This window comes from Lolium perenne, chromosome 7 (assembly GCF_019359855.2).
Source record: "Lolium perenne isolate Kyuss_39 chromosome 7, Kyuss_2.0, whole genome shotgun sequence".
NCBI classification, from domain to species: domain Eukaryota; kingdom Viridiplantae; phylum Streptophyta; class Magnoliopsida; order Poales; family Poaceae; genus Lolium; species Lolium perenne.
The window spans coordinates 282,146,260-282,158,005 of NC_067250.2; the positions used below are offsets into that span (position 1 = coordinate 282,146,260).

The 11,746-nt window shown below is 44.2% G+C and overlaps 1 protein-coding gene and 1 pseudogene across 1 annotated transcript; one reads left to right on the top strand and one right to left on the bottom strand.

Annotated features, from left to right (window-relative positions):
- Positions 1-1,007: 1,007 nt before the first annotated feature.
- On the top strand, positions 1,008-2,231 carry LOC127317593 (uncharacterized). The gene is made up of 3 exons (XM_071824332.1): positions 1,008-1,198; positions 1,455-1,492; positions 1,681-2,231. The coding sequence occupies exons 1-3, from the start codon at positions 1,008-1,010 to the stop codon at positions 2,229-2,231; spliced, it is 780 nt and encodes a 259-aa protein (XP_071680433.1).
- Positions 2,232-3,856: 1,625 nt separating this feature from the next.
- LOC127312505 (pentatricopeptide repeat-containing protein At1g11290, chloroplastic-like) lies at positions 3,857-8,229 on the bottom strand (annotated as a pseudogene).
- Between the last annotated feature and the right edge of the window lie 3,517 nt (positions 8,230-11,746).

Genomic DNA, 11,746 nt, shown 5'->3' on the forward strand with positions numbered 1-11,746 from the left:
ATTTCAAAGGACTGGCGTGTTGACAGTTGACATATGTCTGATAAGAAGAGTTAATCACACTGATATCCCAATTTGATCAATAGCCTACCTTTTTGCATATTTAGCTCAGGAGTACGAAATGTCGAATTCTTTCTTCAGGTTGGCCTTGAGGTCCCGGTGGACGATCTTGAGGTAGGACTCCTCGTGGTGGTAGAACAGGCCGCTAGCGATGCCCAGGATAATGGTCTGCCTCTATGCGCCACTAGAGGGGAACGTAATGAATTATCTATTGTCAGCAGTGGCGTATTTAGTCTAAATTTTATGGTTCGGTGCATTCAAAAAACATGAACATGTTTGCTGCCTAGTTACAGTTAGATTCAGTATATTTGGAGCTGCAGTTTCAGGTGTTGATTTATACCATAGTGGAAAAAGGACAAAACAACTAAAGTACTTGTCCAGTTTTATCAACGAGTCGCTGAGCTTGCTGTATAGATAATCTATAATAGATTCAGGCAAGGTTATGCTGTTTCATCTACATCTGTTTTCTGTAGAGTAGTTAGGCTGGTGCCAACGCGGGCGGTAGGAGGGGCGGTAGCGCCGGCGTCGGGGCGAGAGGGAGGCGAGAGGGGGGCGAGACGAGAGCGCGGGGTGGTGGCGCGGGCGCCCGGCGGTAGCGCCCGCTACCGCCCGGCTGCCGCCCGCGCTGGGGGCGATAGGGGGGCGAGAGGGGGGCGAGAGGGAGGCGGCAGCGTTGGCACCAGCGGGGCGATAGGCGGGGCGAGAGGGAGGGGGTAACGGCTAGCTGAGGTGGCGCGATCTGATTCGTCCACCTCAGCTAGCCGTTGGGGTAGCCATTGCTGGCTCAAAAAATTCGAAAAAAATGCCAAAAACCCCAAAATTTCATCCCCACCCCCTATAAATACCCCCATATGGTTTCACTCATTCCACACCTCACTTCATCTCCTCCACTCTCCATTTCCACTCCTCTCAACGCCATGTCTTCGTCTAGCAGCAGTTCGAGCGACGGAATGGAGGGTGATATGATCGGTGCATTCCAGGCGGAGTATGAGGAGGCGATGCTCAACGAGGAGGCGGAGCCAAGACGGCCGCGACGCCGCCGAGAGTTCATCAGGCGTGATCGTCTGGGTGCCCACGATGGGCTCTTCGAGGACTACTTCGCCGACGACTGCAATTATCCTCCGAGCTTCTTTGGGCGAAGGTATCGGATGAGGCGATCCCTTTTTCTGCGCATTGTGGATAGATTGGGTGAATACTCTCCGTATTTCACCCAAAGAGTTGATGCTCTCAACCGTGCCGGTTTTTCTCCCCTACAAAAGTGTACTGCGGCTTTGCGTCTGTTAGCTTATGGAGCCGCTGCAGATAAGATAGATGAGTGGCTTAAGTTAGCTAGACAAACTTCATCAGATTGTCTAGATAGATTCTGTGAAGGCATCATTGGCTGTTACGGGGAACAGTTTTGCCGTCGACCAAATGTCGAGGATACTCAGCGTCTGTTAGCGAAAGCCGAGGAGCGTGGCTTTCCGGGCATGTTAGGGAGCATCGATTGCATGTATTGGCACTGGAGGAACTGCCCAGTGGCGCATGCCGGTCAATTCACAAGGGGAGACATCAAACACCCTACCATAATCTTAGAAGCCGTTGCGTCGTATGATCGTTGGATCTGGCATGCCTTTTTTGGAGTGGCCGGGTCCAACAACGACATCAATGTACTCAACCAGTCGTCGTTGTTCACTGATGTGCTTATGGGAGAAGCACCCATAGTGAACTTCACGGTGAATGGACACGAGTACAACTATGGTTACTACCTTGCCGACGGCATCTACCCCTCCTGGCCGGTGTTCATGAAAGGTGTTACTCTTCCACAAAGTGAAAAGCATCGACTGTTCACTGCTGCTCAATCAGCTTGGCGCAAAGATGTCGAGTGTGCCTTTGGAGTGCTGAAGGCTAGGTTCAACATTCTAGCAGTTCCGGGATGCTCCTACTCGAGGCGTACTTTTGGGTTGATCATGCGTGCATGTGTCATTCTGCACAACATGATCATCGACGATGAGCGTGATACAAATTTGGAGAACATCTATGAGACAGTTGATTCCAATGTCGGCCCTGCGATACACAACCATGCACCACTAAGCCTAGCAGCCAGGATTCAGATGGACAACGAAATGAGGGACTCACCGATGTATACACAGCTCCAGCATGATTTGATTGAGCATGTGTGGGCTAATGCCTAGATTATGTAATTTTTTCAAATTTTTATGTAATTTTTTTATAATGTAATCGGTAACAATTTTAGTTGAATAAAATAATTTTCTTGCATTATTTTGAATGTTGTAATCTGAAAAAGAAATGCTGATGTCGAGGAGAGAGAAAAGCTGATGTGGAGGAGAGAGAAGTGAGAGCTGGCACTATAGTCCGTGCACTGCACCGTGGGGTGAGAGTGTGGTGAAAGTGGGGTGAGAGTGAGGAAAAAAGCTGACGTGGCGAGGCTATAGTGAGTGATGCATTGGCACCAGCCTTAGTGCAGGGTTGCTGATGAGAGGTATCCTGCACTTATTTTGGATCAGAGGGAGCAGTTTATCTTGAGCCTTTTAGGTTAGTTAACCAGAACTGCACATCCCCATCCATGTCACTGGCAAGCTGGATAGAGCAACCGCAAATCCCTGGGACACTACCACCAGGCTAGTTTAACTTACAGAAGATCCAAAATCAATGTCGGTGACACAACAGAATGACTGCGTCTTCGAGGGAGCACATCCTTTCGTCAGCGCCAGAGTTGCCCTGATCAAGGATGAAGTCAGAATGTGGTCGAGAGCTGGCGCCCTGGGACTGCGTATCCTCTTGCCGACAACTTTGGACGTCCATTAAGCATTCACTCTTATAATTAGGAGGGTTGTAAAAACTTTCTATCTTTTCAATGAAATGAAACGCAAAGAGTCCTTTGCGTTTTCTCGGAAAAGTGTCAGCGATGCTATTTTTTACTGTTTTTAGCAGGTAGATCAACTTACAGACAGGGGCGGATCTAGCATGCCTCCTGCCCGGGCAGTCGCCCAGGCTTGGCGGCGGCGCGCTTGCTTGTCTTTCTTACTTTTCCATAGCAATTTTGTTCGAAAAACAGACATTTTAACCATGTTTGTCCGGGCTTTGCAAATGTTCTGGGTCCGCCACTGCTTACAGAAGATGCATCCACATGACGGTAATAGATAAAGTAACTACACCGATTATAAATTTATATGCTGAAGTGAGCTATTTAAAATCATATGATTATCGTGATGTTGTGGGTCGAAGCGCAAGAGCCTGACCTGTCGCCTGGTGAGGACCGTGACATTCTTTCTTCATTTTATTTTCATCTTTTCTTAGTTTGGATCTCACCTATTGGCTAGCGAGGAAGGTCGCTACTTGCCAGTGGACAAATGGCTGTATAACATTTTGTTGGAAAAAGACATGAAATGCTATCGCCTGTTCGAGGAAATAATGCCTACATACAGAAATAACTACAATAATTGGTCCTTTGGGTGTGAGGTTATCAATTACAATGGCTACATGAACACGATCATGACCTCGGACTACTAATCAACGAGTGATAGATATGTATACGAACATGATATTTCCGAATTGTTTTAAGGACAGGCATGTTGACAGTTGACATATGTCTGATAAGAAGAGTTAACTATACTGATATTCCAATTTGACCAACAGCCTACCTTTTTTTGCATATTTAGCTCAGGAGTACAGAATATCAAATTCTTTCTTCAGGTTAATTTGGATTTGCATAAAAAGTTAAAAACTTGCACATTTGGGTGCTAGCTAGTAACAGGAAATAAAATTCATAATTGTACCTCAAGCATATCTCATAATAGTGGAGTAAAAAAGTTACTGGTGCTGCCTAGAAGTGAAGCTTTCTCCAATTTCTTCTCCATTGACTTCAATGTAAGACACCCTGGTACTGTAACTTGCCGTCTCTTTGTTCACACCCATATCCACCCTTACATCCACAACGTGTCCCCAATTCTCATCAGCAGCATATAAGTTTGACGCTAGCACATAAATCCCCCATGCTGCATGTTGATCACATGATCAATCACCTTCCTAGCTAAACTGGTGTTTCCATGATCACGACATGCTGCGGCCAGTATACACCATATTACAGGATCTGGTTTCGAAGGCATCGCCAGGGCAAACCCAAACACCTAATCCAACATGCCAGATCTGCACAGCAGGTCCACCATGCTTCCATAGTGCTCCATCCATGGCGTGATGTGATACTCTTCGACCATGGACTTGAATAACTGGTGTCCTTCACTCAGCAGCTGCCGTTATTTGTGATTTCTACAATGGAAATTTCGTTTAGCTTTTTCCCCCCGGTGAGCACCATCAGTTAGATGTCTGCTGGCTGCTTGTATCAGCACCTGATCCAATCCTGATAATAAATTAATAACAGGAACATGTACTCCGTAGGTTAATTAGGCAGGAGCAACTTGTCCAGAACTCCAGTTTGATTGCTACATGCAGGTCTTGCTCTGCAATTCCTCTGGACTCCGCAGGCAAGTAGCTAGGCAGGTGGAGCAAATAGCATAGCATAATTCATTTGACTTTCGCGCTCGTGGGATTGATGCTTCATAATCTATGTGCAAAACTGCTGATTAATTATTAGTTAGTGCCAAGACAAGAGGAGAGTGGGAGCAGGCTGCCTGCGGAGGTCACTCTCCCTCCATGTAATGCGAAACTGCCACCCCAGCTAACATTTCCTTTATTTCTTTTTTCTTCATGTGGAAACAACACCCACCAGATAAATCCAAAATGCACCACACTCTGATGTATGTTGTAATTAAACCGCCTTTGTCTTTTACTATATTCATTCGAACTAGATGACTTTTGGCATATAAAGATGTATAGTACTACTCACACTTATTGATTTGACTATATGTATGTAAAAAGGTATTTAGATTTGTGACATCTAAAATAATAAAACTGATACTTCACTATAATATTTCAACGTATTTCACTAAAATTGAGTATAAAGTTAAGGGTGCATCCATAAAGCACATCCATATCTAAAACGTCACGTATATTCAACAGATGGAGTGCCTTGCACAGACGATTTCATGAAGTTAATGGATGCAACTAGAGTGCTACCTTTCATAATTTCAGCTAGACAATGCAAGATGCCTAAAATAAGTTTGTTTATCTTGAACCTAACATAAGTTGGTCAACCAGAAGAACACAGCCTCATCCATGTGACTGCCCAGCAAGCTGGATATGTGGGCCACTCACTACACCCTGCTAGGATAGGATAGGCTGTTAGTGATATATTTGCCAGGTCGATGTCTTCACAACCAGACATAATTAGTTCATTTCTAAGTAAAAATATAAATTTTTATTTCTCCTCTATGATCCTGCATGCTGATTCTTCATCAAGCAGAAAAATTAACTTTTTAATCTTGCAGTTTTGTAGGTCGGGTTTGTCTTAACAAGAACTGCTTGCAGAACCCATCCATCTCACTGCCCGCTATACCCTTGCTAACTAGGCTAGGTTGCTCGTGTCAGCACGAATAGATAATAATACTAGTGCAGATGTGAAACTGGCAACATAAACGATCGACACGCAAAACCTCTGAACAATTTCTCCCAGGTTTTACACATACTGTCTTTAACACCAAGTTAGCCAAGCCGTCTCTTTCACCACCCTGGTTCATATGCCAACATAGAAACAAAGAACGGTATACACAAAGATGACCCAAGTTGCAGGCTTTGCTCCTCGCCATCGCCTTTAGCTGACTTAACCTGTGGAAATATCGCACCATGGGTGACCAACCTTTCATAGTACATACAGAGTCACTAGCCCAAGCGTGACCATCCTAACTCTTTCAGGCCGATCTTGGTAAACCTAGGAAGAACGGATCTGTGTTGCCACTTGTCACGGACATGGCGTGGCGGTTGACATGGTCAAGTGACATGGCGTGGCGGTTGACATGGTCAAGTTTTCAAGAGAGACTACACCGAGGTAAACAATGGAAATGTGCCTGCCACCATTTGTCGTTGACAGTACGTGCCCGGTCAAAAGTTCAATGCTTGGTCCATCACCCTAAACCCCAAAAAACCATGATACAGGACGCCAACTTTTTTTTGGTGGAAATCCATATATATAGGGACAAACCTGGTGGCCTGATGTGGTTGTCCAGGACTTTGTGAACCCAGTGGCGCTGTTTTTACTGCTTGTTGTGAGAACGTGTTGCAGAAAAATAATGTCCGCAAACGAAAATAAATACTCCCTCTGTTCCCGTTTATAAGGTGTGTGCATTTCGAGACAAACTTTGAGCATAAAATCTAGATTATTTTGTACAAAACTAATAGTGCTAGATTCGTATTGAAAAAATACTTTCTAACGGTATAAATGGGAATGGAGGGAGCACTGAATACCTCTTTCTTTGTGGGTGAGGTTATGAATTATAGCAGCAAAATCGACACAGACCATGACCTCAGACTACTAATCAACAAGCATGATATATAGGGGTACCGGGATACCAACATGATATTTCCAAAATGTTCAAATGAAAGGAGTAATGACAGTTAACTTACGCCTTATAAGAAGACTCCACCCCGCTACTATTCCAATTTGACCAACTGCCTAACTTTTTTCATCTTTTTCAGAAGAGTAAGAAATATCGAATTCTTTCTTCAGGTTAATCTTGATTTGCATAGAAACTTGCACAATTCTGCATCCTAGCTAGTAACAGAACATAAAATACATGATTGTACTTGAAGCATATGTCATAGTAGTGGAGTTGGAAAAGTTACTGGAGCTGCGTAGAAGAGAAGCTTTCTGCATCTTCTTCATCATTGATTTCGATGTAAGATGACACAGCAGTACTGCATCTTGACGTGTCTTTCCTCACACCCATCTCCACCCTTACATCCACAACACGCCCCCAGCTCTCATCAGCAGCATATAAGTTTGACGCGAGCACATAATTCCCCCGATGGTCAGGATCCATGTCGATCACATGATCAACCACCTTCCTTGCTAAACTGATATTTCCATGATCACGACATGCTCCGGTCAATACACGCCATATTACAGGATCAGGCTTCACAGGCATGGCCAGGATGAACCCAAACGCCTCGTCCAACATGCCAGATCTGCACAGAAGGTCCACCATGCTTCCGTAGTGCTCCATCCATGGCGTGATCTGATAGTCTTCGACCATGGACTTGAATAGCTGGCGCCCTTCGCTCACAAGCGCGGAGTGGCAGCAGGCATTGATCATGGTCAAGAAGATAACCTCGTCAGGCCAGAACCCTTGCCTGAGCATCTGCGAAAACCGGACAAGGGCAGCCACGCCATGCCCGTGCACGGCGAGCGCCTGTATCATGGCCGTCCAGGAGACCACGGTCCTCTTCGTGCCCATCGAGTCAAATATCTCGCATGACCTTGTCAGCCTACCAAGCTTACCATGCATATGGATGAGCGCGTTGGCGACACGGGCGTTGTTCTCCAAGAAGCCATTCTCACATGCATGCTGGTCCACCCAGTTGGGCAATTCCGATGTAGTGCAATCCAATTTCGCGCACGCCGAGATGACCGCGAGCAGGGTGACCTCATCGACCTTGACAACAGAAAGCCTCATATCCTGAAACACTTCCAATGCCTCCTCCGGGCGTCCGTTCTCGCAGCAGGCATTGATCATGCAGGTCCAAGAAACCACGCTCTTGGTGTCTCCCATGCCGGCGAACACCGTGTTCGCTTCAGCAAGCCGTCCGCACCTCCCGTACATGCTCACCAGCGCGTTGCGAAGGCGCAGATCGATAGCGGGGATATTCCTCACGGCATACCCGTGGAGCTCTCTCCCGTGCACCAGACCCCTCAGCTGCGCGCAAGCGGAGAGGAGGCTCGTGACGGAGAGGTTGTTGGGCCGGGAACCCGCGCCTACCATGGCGGACGCGGCGAGCAGGGCGTGGTGGGGCTGACGGGAGCGCGCGCATGCGGAGAGGAGGGTGTTCCATAGAGGGATGTCGCGGCGGGGCGTTTCGTCGAACAGCTGGCGCGCGGCGGCGAGGCGGCCGGAGGCGGCGTAGGACTTGAGGAAGGAGGAGCAGAGGTGCAGGCAGGAGGGGAGGAGTCCGAGCTTTAGGGCGTGCGCGTGGAGCTCGGCGGCCGAGGCGGCGGAGAGGGCGCCGAGGATGGCCGCGGCGTCGCGCAAGCCGGTGGCGGCGGCGGCGCTCATGGGTCATGGCGGCATCGGCACACCCGTGGCATTTGATTTGAGTGCTATGGGATAAATGACAAGAAGGGCCCTGTATGCTTCTAAAATTTGAAACTACTATATCAGCCGCATGTAAATTGAGAGTGGCGATACATAGGCCGTTTTTTGAATCTATGAAAACATCATTTTAGATATGTCAGATTTTTTTCATCATATAGATAATATTGTAATCTGAAAATATTTCAATTTTCAGAATTAAATATGTTGTATTTTGAACTCAGCAAAATTAACAAATCATGATTTCATTATTGGTGAATAGTAATGACCAGTACACTATAATCTAGATTTTATTATTTGTTTGATTTTGTCATTTTCACTGAGGGAAAATAACATGTAATTTAATCTGAAAAATTACACATTGATAGATTCCATATTCTCTACGTCTATGTATTTTTTTTCATAATTTTCTAGAACTATAAATTAAAAGTTTTTAAGAAAAAACAAAGAAAACGGCTACATGTAGCCCGGGCTATAAAAGATATTTCCGTATTATGTAAATTGGCATTTTAAGTTTAACTCTTACTTCCGTAGAAAATGAAATTTTGAGAGAGCTTTGTAGAAAATATATTAGACTAACTATAAATGGTAAGCCAAAAATTTATGCTGGTAAGCCAAAAATACCAAAAATGATTTTTTTTTCATTAAATAAAAACTCACAGCAGAGGTGAGAAACCCCAACGGCGCCCATAATGGGGATGAATCGAGGGGTTTTTTAGTGCGATACCCAGGTGTCGAAACCGGGTCGGCAATCTCCAACTAGAGGGAGCAGGCTCGTGGCCACCACGCTGTAGTAGCGTTCGCGATAGGCATCACATTTGACATCATTTTAAATACATGAGCTGACCCAACTAGCGCATGTGCTGACACATCAGTAATGCTACACCTATTAAACATCTGAGCAGTCGATAGTCCCAGGACATGAAATTGTTTTTTCTAAGCAGAGGCAAAAGTTAAGAAGAACGAAATTGCACAGGTAATTGGCAAAAATCAAGCTAAAACCAAAGGTGTAAATAACTTCGTAAAACAAAAACAAATGTGGTACGAAACTTTTTCACTGGAATATCAGCTATTTTTATATGTAAGAATACCAATACATTCATAGATCCATTCAATCCGAATGTTTACACAACAACTCCATTGTGCCCTACTGTGAAGGTACAAAGAGGCTAAAGCCGTAATGGAAATCAAGCAAAAGTCTGTGAAAATCATTCAACCGAAACGGGCCGACATGCTTCTTTCTCGAATGTTTGAGACACCATCCTAACTCTCTGCCGAGCAGATAACTGGAGTAGCCATCCCTTCTTCCTGGCTTGTCTCCCCCTGAATCCTGATGTTGCTCCCTGTAACAGTAGAAAACATGGCACTATTAGGAACTGAACAGAGCTTGGTTTGAGAACTGTGGGAGATTTTTATGGTGATAGATACCTGAGCTTCTGCCCGAATATCCTCTAGTTCAGCCACCACTATATCGATGAACAGACAGTTTCCCAACATCTCTGCATTGCAACAGAGTTAATAGCATTAGTAAGATAGCTCATACATTTAACTCTTTAGGGAAGTGCTAACAGAAACAAAAGCATATGTAATTCTCTCAGCTATAAACTACCACATATACCAACAATCCATATACCTCTGTTTCAGATATCATAGCATCCATATAACATCCTAGAGCCACACTACATTTTTTATGAAAAAAGAACATGCTACAAGGAATTATGCTACTTTAGCAACTTAGAGAAATTAGGCAACAACATAATTGATAATTTGCAGCACGCCATACTTCTAAATGTGCAGGCATGATCCCAACAGGACAGAGAACAGATCTCATTTGGAAAACAAGACAGAGAGAACACAGTTGCACACAACAACTCTTCAAAAATATTTCTTATCAAAGGACTTATAATACTCATATAGCATGTATACGTGATATCTATCCTTATGAAACAAGCACTTGTGATGCAAGTTCCCTACTGGTAATTATCAATATTTTGAGATGGAAATCTACTTGTCTCTGTTTTTTTGGGAACAGATCAGGTTCTTCCTTGTTATAAGGAAACAAATGTGTGCTATCGTCCTAGTGCTAAACAAGAACTCTTGTACCTTAGCTGAACTTCACTGCCGCCTACTGGAACCCTTTTCTGTTGGAGAATCAACGATGCTTGCAATCATCCACCAGCTCGGAGCAACAAAGGTGAAATGGGGAAGTATGCTGGCTCAAAAGAAAAAGAGGTTAGTGGAGAATGCCATATTGAGCTTACCTGCACAACTGCTGAACTATCCATGGCAATCTCAATAGGCCACATAGATCCGAGCTGTTTTGAAGCAACAGCTTGGTTTTGATTTTCCTCCAAGCAACTTGTCAGACAAAAATCAGCAATTTTTGTCACCACATTGTTATCCAGAAATATATTTGTAGGTCTGAGATGTAAGTGAACGACGCAACTCTTGCGAAGATGATGTCGACCCTTTCAAATCCCTTGATTATTTTATAGCGCTTTAGCCATGCAGATTCATGCATCTATAAATAAGAGAGAAGTTTGTTAAATATTCGAGATACTCGAAGCTCTTAATCTTCAGAAAGGCTAGATAGTACACATGCATGGGGAGTAATTTCTATTACATGAGTGGGATGCTTGAAACAAATTGTATTTACTAAACCACATGGAAAGTATGCAGACAATCATAAACAGCCTATCAAAAACAAAAGATAGAAAGCAATGTTATGTGACACATGATCCTACCTTTCATATGAGCATGAAGGCTCCATCTAGATAGACATTCAAATAAGAGAATTTGTCTAGCTTGACAAATTTTCTGTTTTATATTTCCGTCTTTCTTGGTGTGTCAACACATTTTTTTGTTCTTTAAGTTCAACCACTTGGTGGAACTTCTCATGCATACGTGTGTTGGACAACTTCATTGCAGTTGTACAATGCCCAATCACTCCTACATGTCACAAAAGGTACTATCAGTATCACATTGAGTTTCCCACAAAAGAAGTATCAAATTGAGTTTTCAGATTAACTATGATTATAACCCTTAGAAATAAGAGTCATCATACCTGAATTGAGAGAGCTTGAATGGAGAGCGCGCTACAAAATAATCAAGGGATTTGCACGGGTTACACTTCACTCGAGATTCATACTCTTCACTCGGATCTCAAACCTGCAAATATACTACTAGATGACAACATGGTGCCAAAAATTGCAGATTTTGGTCTGTCAAGATGCTTTGATGAAAAGCAAAACCAGGCCCGCTATTACTTCAAAACCGCTAGGATCTATGAATGCCGGGTTTAAGCTTTCATCCACTCATCTCTTCCATACTAGTAGCTGTCAAACAAGAGAAAAACATGTTACTATTTATGAAGCTACCAGATCCAACTCCTAGCTAGTCAAGTAAACTTGTGCTCATATCTATAGCAGCAGAGATACATGCCAGGACCAGACCAATATTGTCAATAGACCAATATTGTCAATAGACCA

Coding starts and splice junctions, on each gene's coding strand:
- LOC127317593 (XM_071824332.1), top strand. CDS start 1,008: ATGGAGGGTGATATGATCGGTGCATTCCAGGCGGAGTATGAGGAGGCG. Junction 1,199..1,454: donor CCGAGCTTCTTTGGGCGAAG/GTATCGGATGAG, acceptor TACGGGGAACAG/TTTTGCCGTCGACCAAATGT. Junction 1,493..1,680: donor GTCGAGGATACTCAGCGTCT/GTTAGCGAAAGC, acceptor CCTTTTTTGGAG/TGGCCGGGTCCAACAACGAC.